The 16203-nt window shown below is 38.8% G+C and overlaps 1 protein-coding gene across 1 annotated transcript in view; it reads right to left on the minus strand.

The window, feature by feature from the left end:
• Positions 1-16203, minus strand: part of IFT74 (intraflagellar transport 74 homolog (Chlamydomonas)) — a 78959-nt gene that overhangs the window by 15297 nt on the left and 47459 nt on the right. The window contains exons 12-14 of the mRNA XM_006881260.1: positions 14787-14866; positions 1529-1582; positions 1065-1162 (exon numbers count right to left, since the gene is read on the minus strand). Of these exons, the coding sequence (XP_006881322.1) occupies positions 1065-1162; positions 1529-1582; positions 14787-14866 (232 nt within the window). The remainder of the gene's footprint in view (positions 1-1064; positions 1163-1528; positions 1583-14786; positions 14867-16203) is intronic.

Genomic DNA, 16203 nt, shown 5'->3' on the forward strand with positions numbered 1-16203 from the left:
TTTGTTTTCTTGATGTTGAGATGAATCCACATTGAAGACTGTAGTCCTTGATAGACTTGTCTAATGCGTGGCTGAAACTGATCCCCAGGAGCAAGTTCAGTTCCAGGTTTGAAGGCTTAAAAGGTAGCTAAGAAGCCACAGACGTGAGAGTTCAATTACAGCCTAACAGTCAGTTAGTCTGACTTTTTTGATAGACATTTTATATATATAAAATATAAATATATATATATATATATATAAAATAAAGATACTCAAGCAAGCAAAGAAAAATATACTAAAAAAACCAAACTCATTTCTGTGGAGACGAAAGTAATTCATCACCAGCCATTGTGATTCTCACAGGAGATTACTCATCTTTCTCTCCAGATACCACTGGGGGATTAGAAATCTCTATCTTTGGGATGGCAGTGCAACTCTTTAGGCGCTATGCTATATTCCCAAAATAGTCGGGATTTTTATTTTTTCTGTGCAATACTATTTGTACAGGTTCCAAATGATTAACAATAGAAGAAAATATAGCACTCTGTAGTGTTACACTCAGGGCTGAACACTGATGTTATACATCTGCCATCCTTGTCCCCTAGTCCTCTTATTGTTGTTGTTATGTGCTGTCTCTGACACACCTACCTTCATTGCCCCAGTGACTGAATTAATTCCTCTTATTGTTGTTGTTGTTGTTATGTGCTGTCGAGTCGTTTGCGACTCATAGCGACCCTATGTACAACAGCCCTAAACCCTGCTCTATCCTGTGCCAATCTCATTGCCTCTGACAAACCCATCCTGAGTACCCCAGTCACTGAATCAATCCACCTCATAGAGGGTCTTCCCCTCCTGCACTGTCCCTCCACTCTACCCAGCATGATGTCCCTCTTATTAGCTAACATTTTATTAGAGAGATGGAAATTAGGAACGTACAGAGAATAAAACAAGCAAGAGAAAGAAACATAAAGGAATCAGCTAAGCTGAGCAGACCTACTGGTGAATCTTTGCACATTTTTGAGCTGTACGTGGAAGGGCAGTCTTAACACAAACAACGGACAGGACAGGGGGCACGCGGTACTCACCCGGCTGCAGTGCTCCAGAAGGGCAACAATGCTGGCTTCCACCTGCGCCTTCCGTTCCAGCTCCTGGTTCTTAGTCTCCTCAAACATCTCAATAAAACCTGCCGATTAATAAACATGATAAGACAGGCTACTGCTGATACTGTTAGCACTATATAAACTCTGATTTGTAGTTCTTATGAGTACTATTTAAAAACTCAAAGCAAACATAAATGTTATACTTCCACGGTTGGTTTGTTTTTGGTTTTTTGTTACTAGCCTGATTGTTACTCAATTAAGAATATTTCTACACTTTGAAACTTGTAAGTTTAACATCTATGACTCTAACAATGTCAGCAAGCTTTAAAGAACCACATGTCTGCGTTTTGTATTAGTAGTTATAGTTTCTCCAAATAAGACAAGTGACTTGGTGTAAACGAACAGCAGTGTGAGAATACAGCCTCTTTACATCTGAGATCATCATTTACCGTCCACAGTTTCCTCTCTTTTTCTTAGCTCCCTGTACTTCTGGTTCATTTCACCTAAAAGAGAAAACAACCCAAACATTAGTCCACCAACTTCGGATGTACTGGCTGCCTTACTGGCCATTCTACTCTGAATGAGCCTGAATGCTGATTTTAATCCTTTCTATAGAGTGGCGCCAAGAAAGTTAGGATTTCAAGAAGAGCTATCATTTCTTATCATCTATGTAACTATCGTTCTGCTAGTAAAACCTATGAGTTCAGCCGTTTTACCAGGTAGAATGTCTTCATTAATGCATTCTGAGCTATTATAAGACTGTTCTCTTTAACAATCCCACAAGTGTTAAGAAAGCACACTTCCTTCTATCTCGTATCTATCTCGATTATAATTTGTTTTGGGGTTATATTAAATGACATCATACATTGCAATCAATCAACTTCTACTTACTTTTCATATTTTCTTAGGGAAGTAGCCATTATATTCATGTAACAGATACTATTATCTTGCCATGTTTAAATGAATCTATATAAATGTCATGTTTTAAACACATTTTCACTACAAGCTTCACTGAATTTGCTAACCACACATTCTCTGCAAGGTAACTTTGGCAGGAGCATTTCTTTATAATTAAACAGATTGTTTTGTTAGGTGCCATCGAGTATGACTCATAGTGCCGCTATGAACGGATCTGAACCCTGTTCTCTCCTGGTCCGTCCCCACTATAGCTGGCACACTCAAGCCCATGGCCGCAGTCACTGTGTCAATCCACCCTGCCGAAGGTCTTCCTGTCCTTTCCTGTCCCTCCACCTTTCCAAGTATGATGCTCCTCTCCAGGGAACAGCTTTTCCTAGCAATACTGACTAAAGTACATGAGACGAAGCTTTGTCCTATTTGCCACCAAAGAGCACTCTGGCTGCACCCTCTCCAAGAAAGATTTTCTTTTGGCAGTCCACAGAATATTCAGCACTCCTCCCCAACACCACAGTTCAAAGGTATCAAGGGTTTTTTTCTGTCATTCTTTGTCATTTTCCAGCTCTCAGAAGCACAGCAAGAGAATAAAAAGACTATTGACCTGAATCAGGCGCATGTTGGTCCTCAAATTGACATCACTGTTCCTCAAAAATTTAGAGGGGTCTCTGACTACCGACTTTCCCAGTGCAGTAAGTTTCATGATCTCCTGACTGCTGGTACTGAGTAAACTAATTGTGGATCTAAGTTAGGATGAAGTCGTTGACACTTGCAATGTTTTCTCCATCTATCATGATGTTGCCTATTGGTCCAGTGGTGAGGAGTCTGACATTGAGATACAACCTTATATTGAAGGCTGCAGTGTTTAACCTTCTGCAACAAGCACTTCAAGTCCTCCTCACTTTCAGCAAGCAAGGCTGTGCCATTTGCATAAAGGTTAATGATTAGTTAAGGATCAAGATGTGTTAAAAATAATCAGTGAGGGGAGTTCTGGTGGCCTAGTGACAAGGAGCTGCAACTACAATCCCAGAGGCGCACGGTTCGAATCCACCAGATGCTCTGCCGGGGAAGGAGGGACAATCTCCTCCTGTACCAGTCAGATCTGATTTGACGGTACACTCACACAAAAATAATAATAAAAAAAATCAGTGACTGGAATGCAAAAGCTAGAAACAATGAAGAGGGAAGGGTAGATGGAAAGTACAGAACTTGATAAAAGAAATGAGGCTAGAAATAATACCATCAAATTTTTATACCTTCAATGATATATTCACCACAAAATACTTTTTAAAAAAATTTTAAATTTTCTTTTATACTGGTTTATATATAAAAGTTCATAACATTTTTTTCACACTAGACCTTTCCCCTTTCCTTTACCAATTCCCTCCCTCCACTCATCACATTATGTGACCCTATGCTTAAGCCCCCTTGGATCCTCATACATGCTCTATAATAATGGTCTTATACAGTATTTGTCTTTATGAGACTGAGTTAGTTCACTTAGCATAATGCTCTTCATTCCCTCCCCTGTTAGGTAATAATTTACAAAATCATTGCTACTGCATGTTGCATGGTATTCCATTATGTGAATGTAGCATAATTTCTCAATCCATTCCATTGTGGTTGGGCATCTAGGCTGTTTCCATGTTCTTGGGATGGTGAATAACACTGCTATGAACATTGGTGTACAAGTATCCATTTGAGCCTCAGTTCTCATTTTTTTTTTTGGGTAAATTCCAAGCAGCAGAATGGCTGGGTTATATGGAATCTCTATGTTCAGCATTTTGAGGAAATGTCAAACTGCCTTCTGAGGGGACAGAATAAAGCTTGTATTTTATAAACCCCCATTAATACCAGAAGCAGAAGCGGGCCATAAAAATTCTTAGCTTAAGGCAAATACAAATGCCCCGGGTAAAGTCTTATCTGTCCTTGCAAAGTAAAGAATTAACTAGTGTCTACGTGACACAAAAAGAGCAAAGGCGGGCAAAGTAGCCAGCCTGTCAAAAGCCAACCCACATGACTGATCCCCCAACCCACCAACCATGATCTCCATCTCCCCGCCCCGACAGCGGCACCCAGGAAAGCCATATAAGCAATAGTGGGGGGAGGGGGGAGTCGGGGCTTTTTCCCTCGCCACCTTCCTACGAGGGAGAAAGCCTCCACCTGGGGATACTCTGGAATGAAGTGCTTATTTGTATTTACAAAAGTGCGGATTATTCTTTCGAGGGGCATTTCGTGGGCAGAACACCTTCCAGAGAGGCTGTGCCATTTTACAATATCACCGACAGTGTATAAGAGTTCTGATCTCACAAAATACTATTTTGAAAAAATCACAAATGGCAACTTGGACCTCATTAAATGGACTGAAGAGGAATCAGATTGACTATGTTGTGAAAGAGATTGTTGGAGAAGCTCAATATCAGACCAAAAAAACCCAGGAAAGGTAGTAACTGTGAAACAGATCAGCAATTATTCATGCACATGTTCAAACTGGAGCTGCAGAAAATGAAAACAAGTCCACTAAACCCAAAATACGACCTTGCGTCTATCATCTTAATTAAAAAATCCTATTAAGAATACATTTGAGGTGAACTCTGGTGGACTAGTGGCAAGAAGCTGCACTGCAATCCTAGAGGTGAGTGGTTCAAATCCACGAGATGCTTTGCTGAAGAAGAAGGGACAATCTCCTCCTGTACCAGTTAAAGTTAATTTGACGGTACATGCAAAAATAAAATAATAATAATAAAAATAAAATTTAAAAAAAGAATACATTTGAAGCATTGACAAACCAACTATCAAAGACCAATGAGTTTTGGGATGACAAGAAGGATATCATCCATAAAGACAGCAAAAGTTCACTACAAAGAGGAGAAAGAAAAAACCAAAATGGATGTCACAACACACCCTGAAATGGCTAAAAAGTCAAGAAGCCTAAGCAAAAGGAAAAGAAGCAGACAGTGTCTGATAATTTTCTTTATGGACACTGAAGGATTCTGTTTAAATAATAAAAATATTCTGTAACTGTTGTTGTTAAGTGCCATCAAGACACCTGAAACTCATAGCGGCCCTATGTACAACAGCTTTGCAGCCTGCCCTGTTCTGAGCCAGTCTGATTCCAACACTCCTATCCTCATTGCCCCAGTTACTGCATCAATCCATCTCATCAGAGGTCTTCCTCTCTTGAGCTGTCCCTCCACCCTTCCAAGATGACATCCTTCTCCAAGGACTGGTCCCTCCTGGCAACATGTCCAAAGTATGTAAGGGTGATCTTCAAAATCCTTGCCTCCAAGGAGAAACTTGGTTTTACCTTCTATAAAACAGACCTGTTTGTTCTCTCGGTGGTCCATGGTATACGTGTTCAATACTCTTCTCCAGCACCATAACTCAAAGGCATTGATTCTTCTGTCATCCTTAGTCATTGTCTTGCTCTCTGATGCAAGTAATTGCAAAGACCATGGCCTGGATCAGGCACACGTTAGCTTCTAGACATCATTACTCTTTAGCACTTTGGAGAGAACCCTGAGAGCAGACTTACCTAATGCAATTCATCTTTTGATTTCCTAACTGCTGGTGCCAACAGTGTTGACTGTGGAACCAAACTAGCTGAAACTGTTAATAATCTCAATCTCTTCATCATCCATACTGAAGCTGCCAATTGACCCAGTGGTGAGGATCTCTGTCTTCTTGATGTTGAACTTCAATCCACAATGAAGACTACAGTCCTTGACCTTCTGCAACAAACACTTCAGGTCCTCTTCAGTTTCGGCAAGCAAGGTTGTTGATGAATTTTCTTACAATCCTAAGGCAACATTCCTTCTAATAAAGTCCATCCTCTCAAATGATCTGTCCTGCATACAGACTGAAAAGGTATGGAGACAGGACACATCCCTGATGCACTCCTTTCCCAATTTTGAACCAGGCAGCGTTTCCCTGCTCTTTTCTGAGGACTGCTTCCTGGTACAAGCATAGGTTTCGCACGATCACATTTAAGCGTTCTGGGATTCCCATTCTTCTACATATATTTTAAAAAATATTAAAAGTATAAAAGTTCTATCATTTCTAAAGAAAACAAATAACTAAGAAAATATTTGTTTCAATAAATCAATAAATTCAGAGGATCTATTCAGAGGTCATTGACATGGACTAAATACAACAAAAACTCCTTTATCATCTTCTATTATTGGGTTTTTAAAAATTTAATTTAATTTTATTATTTTGTGTGTGTATATACTGTAAATCACAAGGTAGGAAACTGTGCATCTTTCTTCCATGGGACAGCTGGTGGATTTGAACTGTATTCCTTTGGGTTGGCAGCACAACTCCTTACCTCTAAGTCACCAGAACTCCCCATCATTTTCTGGAGTCATTCTTAAACTGCAGCACATAACAACATCACCACAGGGTTGGCTGAAATGCTAACTGCTGAGTCCCTCTCCCAGGGTTTTAAATTCAGTAAGTCTCTGTGGGGCCAAAGAATCTGTACTTCAAACAAAATCTCAGCTCATGCTGATATTCCTGGTACAGAAAAACAACCATCAATCTAATGAAACAGACAAAGTGTTGCTTAACCAATTTCCAAACTGACCAGTAAGCAACAATTAAGTCTTCTCCCTTTGATGTGCAGTGAGAAAGCACAGCAATGACTAGATGTCATTTGAAATCTCAGCTATCAGAAGGTACTCTACACTGGAACTGACCAGATTATCCTGTGTGTACGCAGAAAGATAACAGTGGGAAAGATACTTAGAAAACTATGTTGTGGGGGGGAAAATCTCTAGGAAATTTATCCAAGCACCAATTTGAAACTAATAGTATTCATAATAATTGCTGACTGTTAACATTTATTAATTTTTTAAAACTGAGTGCTGTTCTGGTGTGTGTCTGCATGTGCACTTATAAAATGCTCACACCAGCCCTAAGAGGTAAGCATAGAACGGTTAAGTAACATGTTTAAAGCCAAAAGCTAGTAAAATATAACATAGTCAGGATTGCAAACCAGAGTTTATAGCCGCAAAACTTTTACTATTTTGGCTTGCTTGTTTGCATTCAGGTTTGGGTTTCTTTATAAATTAATTTTATCATTGTTTTTGATAATGTACACAGCAGAATACACACCACTTCTCCACTTGTGGTTCCGTCACCTACTGGATTTTTCAGGTTGTACAACACTCTTATAATCCTTTTCTGAGTTATTCTTCCCCTGTTAACACCAACACATTATTCTCTAAGATTCCTATCAAATCTCGTGAGTTTCTATTGTCATTTTGATCCCAGCTCCTAATACTAAAAAACAAACAAACAAACAAAACCCCAGAAAAAAAAGAACTTAATGCTCAAGGCAGCTTTTTTTATTATGTAACATAATTTATCAATCAATCAATCCACCTCATAGAGGGCCTTCCCCTCCTGCGCCGTCCCTCCACCCTCCCAAGCATGATGTCCCTCTCCAAGGACCGGTCTCTCCTCACTACATGTCCGAAGTAAGTTAGACGGAGCCTCAGAATCCTTGCCTCCAAGGAGCCACCCGGTTTAACCCTCTCCAGGACAAATGTATTTGTTTTCCTAGCAGTCCATGGTATTCTCAGTTCTCTTCTCCAGCACCACAGCTCAAAGGCATCAGTTCTCCTTCTATCCTCCTTGGTCATTGTCCAACTCTCTGATGCATAACAGGTGATTGCGAAGACTATGGCCTGTATCAGACGCACCTTAGTCTCCAGAGAGACACCACTGCTCTTCAGCACTTTGGAGAGGTCCCTAACAGCAGACTTTCCCATGGCAATGCGCCTTTTAATTTCCTGGCTGCTGGTGCCAAGACTGTTGACTATGGAGCCAAGCAAACTAAAGCTGTCTTGATTCAGTGACTGGGATAATTGGGATGGGAGTGTCAGAGACAGTGCGATTGGCACAGGACAGAGTGGAGTTTAGGGCTGTTGTACATAGGGTCGCTATGAGTCTCAGGCGACTCGACGGCACACAACAACAACAACAACAATTTATCAAAGTTTACGGCATATTTTCTTTTTTAAAAGGTGCATGTTAAATGGCATATCTGACAACATTAGTTTAGAAAAGCTTTTTACCTTCTGTAACTAAATTATTACATATTTATTTTCTTTTATAATACCTGTTTTAACGTCAATATAAAAAGGTATCTGCAGTTTCAACTTTTAAGAGCATTACTGGTATTTTTAAATGGAGTAAGAGGTAAAGAGGCAAGTGACTATATTAACTGTCACATAATGTCAAATTAGAAGGGAATTAATGGGTTGTGGATTTTTTTCTTTAAATTTCTTGTAATTAATGTTTTTCGTTAATTTTACACTGGTTTACCTACAAAGTTTATGTTTCTCCTCACACCAGATCCTCCCACCTCCCCTACCCACCACCCTTCCATCCAGCAAACTGTGCAACCCCATGATCATTACCATCCCTTCTACGCAGCCTCACCCCTCAGCTCCCCGCCCCTTATATCCTCATACACGTTTTACTAGGTATCTATTTCTACAATAATGGTCTTATACAGTATTTGTCCTTATGGGATTGAGTTAGTTAACATAGCACAATACTTTCCAGTCCCTCTCAAGTTAGGTAATGATTGACAAAATCATTGCTCCTGCATAGTATTCCATCCCTGTGAATGTACCATAATTTCTCAATCCATTCTATTGTGATTGGAAATCTGGGATGTTTCCACATTCTTGCAATGGTGAATAAAACTGCTATGAACACTGGTGTACAAGTCTCCATTTGTGCCTCAATTCTCATTCCCCAGGGGTATATTCCAAGCAGTGGAATACAGGTCATATGGAATTTTATGTTCCATTTTCTAAGGAAATGCCGAACTGCAGTGAGATGGTATCTTATTGTGGTTTTGATTTGCATCCCTCTTATTGCCAGTGACTTTGAGCATTTCTTCAATGTGTCTATTGGCCATCAAATATCTTCCTCTGTGAAAATTCTTTCCATGTCTTGCTCATTTTGTAATTGTGTTAGACACTATAGAATTTCTGTAAACTTTTGATATGAAACCCTTGTCTAAAATGGTATTGTCAAATGTTGTGTTTTTTTTGTTTTTTTCCCCCAATCAGTAGGTTTTCTTTTCAGTCTGGTGGAAAACGTTTTTGATGTGCACAGGGATTGAATCTTTAGAAGGTCTCATTCATCAATTTTGTTTTCTCCAGAGTGAGCATTTCTAGCTGTATCTGAAAGTCTCTTTATAACATAGACTATGCTATCTAAGCTTGATCCTAGTTTGTCTCTGATGAACTTTATGGTTTTGCAATTTAGTCCCAGGTCTCTGATCCACCTTGAGTTGATTTTTGTGTGTACTGAGATGTAAGGCAGATTTTTTTTTAAACTTGTGAAACTAAACCTATTCTGTTATTTTTTAAATTCTATTTTATCTGCTAAAACAGAAGCACAGAGCTTCTAAACTAGTCATGGGAACTCTGAGTATTATAAAGTATTCTATAGACCTATTAAGAAAAGTTATGCTTTATATTTTATTACTCTTGAAAGGAGCATAAACAGAATAAGTTGCCAGGATTTCATTCAGAGCTCAGAAAAGTAAAATATATACCATGTTGCTATACAGTTTATGTAGGATTCCATTGTTGTTGTTGATTGCCTTCAAGATGAGCAAGACTCATAGCGACCCTAAGAACAAAAGGCCTGAAGCCCTTCTACGACTATCGACATTTATCAAAGTTCATAGAGTTTCGGTATATTATAATTGCATTATACAATAGAATGCTATTGTATAATCAATCTTTGGGGAGGTACTGGAAAAGAAATACATTTTAGTGAGTAACATCTCCCAAAATTCCCACTTACGAAAATATACGACTATGAACGTTTTAAAGACTTTGTTAACTGGATTCCTCACTCTTAGTCTATGTACATAAACTCCCAGAAAATCAGCTCCATCTTGTGGCTCATGGTAGTATTACTACACACACAGGCCTTTCAATCCATTCACTCAATTTTAGAATTTGCAGAAATCACCTTGACCAACAAAACTAAAAATTTCATAATACCTAGAATAGGTGATGAAGTACTTCCATATATTCCTAGTGGTTGTGTAAATATGGCATATTTTCTACAAAGAAACTTAGCAAAATCAATCAAAATTATAAACACAGCTTTCTATTCAGTTTTACATCCAGAAATTTATTCCACACAAATACACAAGCTGGAAGATATGTTTATAAAATTAGGTACTTCAGCAAATATTCATGAACGTTATTGTGCCACCACCATTTTAGTCTGACTGTAATTCTTGACTGTGACGAATATATCATTTGTTAACTAGACGTATACAGTATTATGTAAATGAATGTACACTGTATCTCAAATATGCAAACTCAAGCTCACTGCCTTGAGTCAGTTCCACCTCGCAGTGACCCTCCCTTTCAGCCTGCGAGGCTGTAAATGACACAGGGCGGGGGGGGGGGGGGGAGGGCACTGCACATTTCTCCCTCATGGAGCTATTGGTGGATTTGAACGATTGTAAGCTTTGGGTTCTTCTAGGTGGTCTGAGCGTTGCTGTACAGAGGTAACTCATGGTTGCTGTGATGCTGAAGCCTGTGAGAGTGACGTGCCAATCGTGGTAATGGGTACCCATAGTGGACAGTGCTTGCTGGAGCTTCCCGACTAAATCAAGCCTGGAAGCAGGAGCGGCATCCACTTCCGAAATGGCTTGCCTCCGGAAACTCTACGTACGAACAGTGCTCAGGCCGTTCGTTCATAGGGTTGCTATGCGTTGTGTACGACTCGACGGCATCAAACAACAACAACAAGAAGCTTTGGGTCAGCAGGCCAAATTGCTACAGACTACAGTACTTAAAAGGAATTATTCAAGTGCAGAATAATTATACACTACGACTCTATTATGAAATTATATATGTTTGGAGATTATATATTCTGACTCTCCTCCAGGATGTCGGAAACTTGTTAATCTTACTCTAGAACAGACTGCCCATCTTTCTCCCAAGGAGGAGCTGGTAGATTAAATGCTGTGCCATCTGGTGAGCAGCCCGATGTACAGTATGAAGTTAAATCCAGTCCTACTTTGATACAGCTAATTCTTACTGTTGCTAGGTAGCAAGGAGTAATTATCCTTTTTCTTCACTGTAAGAGGTAATAACAGTTTTTAAATTATATATTATATGCAAATAAATTTCAAGTTCTATATTTAAAATATATCTGATTTATCAACAAAATAAAGCTACTATGTGGGGTAAAGCCTAATAAATATTTAACATGATAGAATTAAATGCACTAACAGTTTAAAAATGTAAATGAGATGCTATTATATTTGTCAAGAAATGATTTTATTTTTTTAAAGTCACTTAATAAAGACTAAAGTGAAAAGTAGCCTGTCTAGAAAGCTAGTCAAAAGTCTAGGTTTATTACAGAATTTTTTTCAATTTTATTCCAGATTGTCATGGAAATGAATAGCTCAATTCCTAGAAACAATGAAGATTGTTCAGAGTAAGAAATATTATTTTGTATACTTGTTATGTGCTGTCAAGTAGCCTAAAACTCATAGTGACCCTATGTATAACAGCACTAAATCGACCTCTATCCTATGCCAAACTTATTGCCTCTGACACACCTACCTCCATTACCCCAGTCACTGAATCAATCCATCTCATTGATGGTCTTCCTCTCCTGTGCTGTCCCTCGACCCTCCCAAGCATGGCACCCCTCTCCGAAGACTGGTCCCTTCTGACATGTCCAAGGTATATTAAACAAAGCTTCAAAATCCTTGACTCCAAGGAGCAGCCCGGCTTCACCCTCTCCAGGACAAACCTGTTCGTTCTCTTAGCAGTCCATGGTATATTCAATGCTCTTCTCCAACACCAGAGCTGAAAGGCATCAATTTTCTTCTATCATCCCTAGTCATTGTCCAGCTCTTCGATGCACAGGAAGTGATTGCAAAGACCCTGGCCTGATCGGGCACACGGTAGTTTCCAGACTGACATTATATATTTAGGTTAAGTTTAAAAAATTCAAATTTGAATGACTTGTTAAAACAAGCACAGTATACTCAAGGAAGCTGTTGGACTTCAGGGCCACTATTAATGCCTAGCACAGTACACAACTGGACCTGGAGCTGGAAATCCTTGGGAAAGTAATAAAGCCTATGGCAACAAATTCGGCCTCTCTGGGTAAGGGTGCTTATGTGCATCCCAAGAACTAGATGAGTCAAAGAAATTACTAAAGCCTGAAGCTGTGAACAATCTCAACCTCTTCATCATCTATCATGATGCTGCCATTCGGCCCAGAGGTGAGAATCTTTGTTTTCTTGATGTTGAACTTCAATCCATACTGACGGCTGCAGTCCTTGAACTATTCAAGAATTTCATATGAAAATGTCAGAAAAGTTTGACTCAGGCAAATACTTTTGATTTAAAGACTCTTTGTTCAACTTTTCACTTTACCACTTACTTAAATTCGGTACCTTCTCTGACTTTCAATATGTATAAAGATATTAACAAGACTTTAAGGAGTTCTCATGTACATGAAGCAAAGCACCTAGTACTTACCCAGCGCAGGTGAGTAAATTAATAATGTTGTCAGGTGTCACTACATTGACTCCAACTCAAAGAAGTTCTATGCATGACAAGAGCACAGAACCCCGCCTGGTCCTGGGCCATCCTCACAATCCCTGCTACACTTAAGCCATTAGTGTAATCTTGCTACGGGCCATCCTCTCTTTGCACAGACTCTACTTTTTCTTTTTATTGTTATTATTATTTTGTTGTTGTTGTGGTGGTGGTGGTGGTGGTGGTGGTGTAAGGTCCAATCAGATCCGACTGGCATAAAAGGAGACTGCCCCTCTTCTCTAGCGGAGAACCTGATGGATTCAAACCGTGCGCCTTCAGGATTGCAATGCAGCTTCTTGCCCGTAGGACACCAGTGCTTCCTTACTGACTCGACTGTCCCCTCCTGATAACACACCCAAAATACGTGAGATGGAGACTCACTATCTTTACTGCTCAGGAACACTCTGAGCGGCACTTCAAGACGACTACAACTGTCCACAAAGCAAGAGATGACTAAATAAGACTAATCAGGAGGGGCATCCACTTCCCAAACAACTTGCCTCCAGAAACTCTATGAACTTTAATAGATGTCAATACTTGTAGAGAGATTTCAGGCCTTTTGTTCATAGGGTCACTATGAGTTGTGCTCGACTCAAAGGCAATCAACAACAAACAACAGTATATTAAACAAGCTTGGAAGCAGGAGTGGAATCCACTTCTGAAATAGCTTGCCTCCGGAAACTCTACGAATGTGGAGAAAAAATGGAAGTTATAGAAGTGTTCAGGACTTTCGTTCATTGGGTCGTTATGAGTTGCCTATGACTCCACAGCACTTAACAACAACAACAACAACAACAACAACGAGAGAGTTCTATTGGCTTAGCAGATAGAAAGTTATACTACCAAGCCAAACGTGGGTGATTTTAATCTGCAGCCCTCAAGCCTAGTTTAAATTGGTTTTTGTCAAACATTCTTCTAAATGGTATAGCTCTGGTCTGTGCATTGCTGTACAGAGGTAACTCGTGGTTGCTTTGAAGCTGAACACTGTGATACTGATGTGCCAAATGTGATAATGGTTACCCGTGGTGGACTGTGTTTGGTGGCACTCCCCGATTAAAACAAGCAGAAGTGGCATCCACTTCAGAAATAGTTTGCCAGAAATTCTATGAACTTGGAGAAGCGATGAACGTTATACAAATGTTCAGGTCTTTTGTTTATAGGGTCGCTATGAGTTGTCTATGACTTAAGAGCAACTAACAATAACAACATATTACATGTAAAACTCATTTTTATTTTTAAAATAGAATATTGCTTTTTCCTTGCTATGGATTTTCTTCAGTCATATTAAGTATACAATTCCACAGCTAACACATAAAAATATATAGTCAATTCTTAATAATTTAAGAGTATATTAAAGAGTTTGCAACTGATTAAAGAGCGATGAAAAAATCTATCCTTCTGCACTCATTACAGATTAGCAAATGTTTACCCTTCACCTCTAAGTTCGTATACACTGTAGGCTGAAATCCGCATCACAGCCATTTCCAATGGTTCAGAACTCGAGCTCACCTAGTAGTCTAGTTCCTGCCCCTTATGCAGATTCCACTGCTGGCCAACGCGGGAGGTGAGGATGGTCAGGACTTGCTACTGCATTACTGTGCCCCACCTCAGAATAACACATTACTGTGCCCCACCTAAGAATTGTTTCTGGGGAATCTAAGAACAAACGTGACTTCCCAACTCCCCCTCTCCAAGTACTTTTGGTCAGCAGTCATCATCTCCCTTCCAGCAAATGCATCCCCCGACAAAGACCCACCAGTTATAATTTGGGAAATGTAACTTTAAATCATTTTACCTCATTAAATCATTTTATAAAACACCAATTTAATTTGCAAAATTTGCAAAAACTTTGCAAAATGAAATATATTTTTAAATAAATCATGTACATAATTTTAATTCCTTTTTAAAAAACCTACTAAATACAATTACTTTGTAAAACTAAATTTATTTATGTCCTAATGCAATAATTTCAAGTTATTTCATGTTTGTGATCAGTTTAAATAATTCCTTTACTATAAATTTAAGTCTAGTATGTATTTAGGAATTAAATGAGTAATATAATTAATGATTTAAATAATAAAACCATGCTATTTAAGTAGTTAAATTAATTTGATATGATATTAATACTCTATTGATACTGCTATGTATCTGTTAATCTACATTATAAAAATATGGGGATAATTACCTTGATGTTCCTCTAAATCCATGTCAAGTTGTCTTATTTCTTCATTAAACTGATTTATTTTTTCTTTAATATCAGTTAACCTGTTGAAAATATTCTATAGTCAATTTATGATTATGTAAACTTCAGTATTATGGATAAAGGATATGTGTCGATACATGCCTCAATACACGTCTTTAATTTTAATTTTTATTTTGCTGTTGACAACAGAGAGCAAACTGTAGCTGTTTGTCCACAGACAATGCAGTGACTGTGAAGACCCCGTTCACGCTGTGCAACTATTCTCAGCCAATTGCTCTTCCTGCATTAAAATAACCTCACAGTCCCCGAAGGACTTGATCTAACCTTTCCAGTCGCTGCTGAGAACAGTCTATGATAAGTGTAAGAAGTCAGTCACAAAGGAACAAACATTGAATGGACTATACATTTTATAATCATATTCAATGGGTTTAGGTGCGTCAGAAACAACAGAGTTGGCTCACGACAGGGCAAGGTTCAGAGACACTGTTTATGAGTCAGGAGACTCGATGGCACATAACAACATTCACACCTCACAATACAAATAGTTCTTAAAATAGCATAATGTTCAAGGCAGACATTTTTTTTTTTGAAAGCAATAAGTTCTTTATTTAAAAAAAAGAACCCTCCCCCAAAAAACAAAACAAAACAAAACCAACACCCAAACTGCCAACTGCACTTCCTTAAAGGGACCGAAAACACAAGAACTTAAGTTTCTCTTTAAAAACCGGATAATTATGTTTACTGCATTGAAGCCTATGAGGGAGAGAATAGTTTAAAAGTAATATATTTTAGGGCAAGTTGGGGTGTGCAGGGGGATTGTGTACCAATGAAGGAGTTTTGCTTTTCAAGGAGAGGAACGAACTGGGGGTGAGTGGGCAGGGAGAAAAGTGCAACAATGAATAAATGGAAGTCCAAAATCCCTGTAAATGTTCATCGAAATTAATGGGGGGAAAAAAGTTTCTCTTTTTAGCCATATCTGTGCCTTAGTTTTACTAGTTTCAAGTCTCTTGAGGGCAGAGACCATATCTCATTTGCCCTTTATAATGAAATTTTAAATTAATGTCTCTGATACAATCTGAAATAATTGGCTTGACATCAGAGACTGACTCCTTCCCATTAGTTCTGTTTTCACCGTAGCAATAGCCATCTATGTGCAGATTTGGTCTGTAGCTAAGATAAAGCTTTCCCTCTGTAATAGTTGATTATGTAAAAGAAGACTCTGCTGTTGTTGTTATGTACTACTGAGTCACTTGTGCAATAGCTTTGAACCCTGCTCTATCCTATCCTGAGCTAATCTTTTTTTTTTAATTTAGTTTGTTTATTTTTCATTTCAATGAACATCTACAGAGATTTTGGAATTCCATTCATTCATTGTTGCACCCTTCTCCCCGCACAAACC

Source organism: Elephantulus edwardii, unplaced genomic scaffold (assembly GCF_000299155.1).
Source record: "Elephantulus edwardii isolate Elephantulus edwardi_28Jun2011 unplaced genomic scaffold, EleEdw1.0 scaffold00014, whole genome shotgun sequence".
Taxonomy (NCBI): domain Eukaryota; kingdom Metazoa; phylum Chordata; class Mammalia; order Macroscelidea; family Macroscelididae; genus Elephantulus; species Elephantulus edwardii.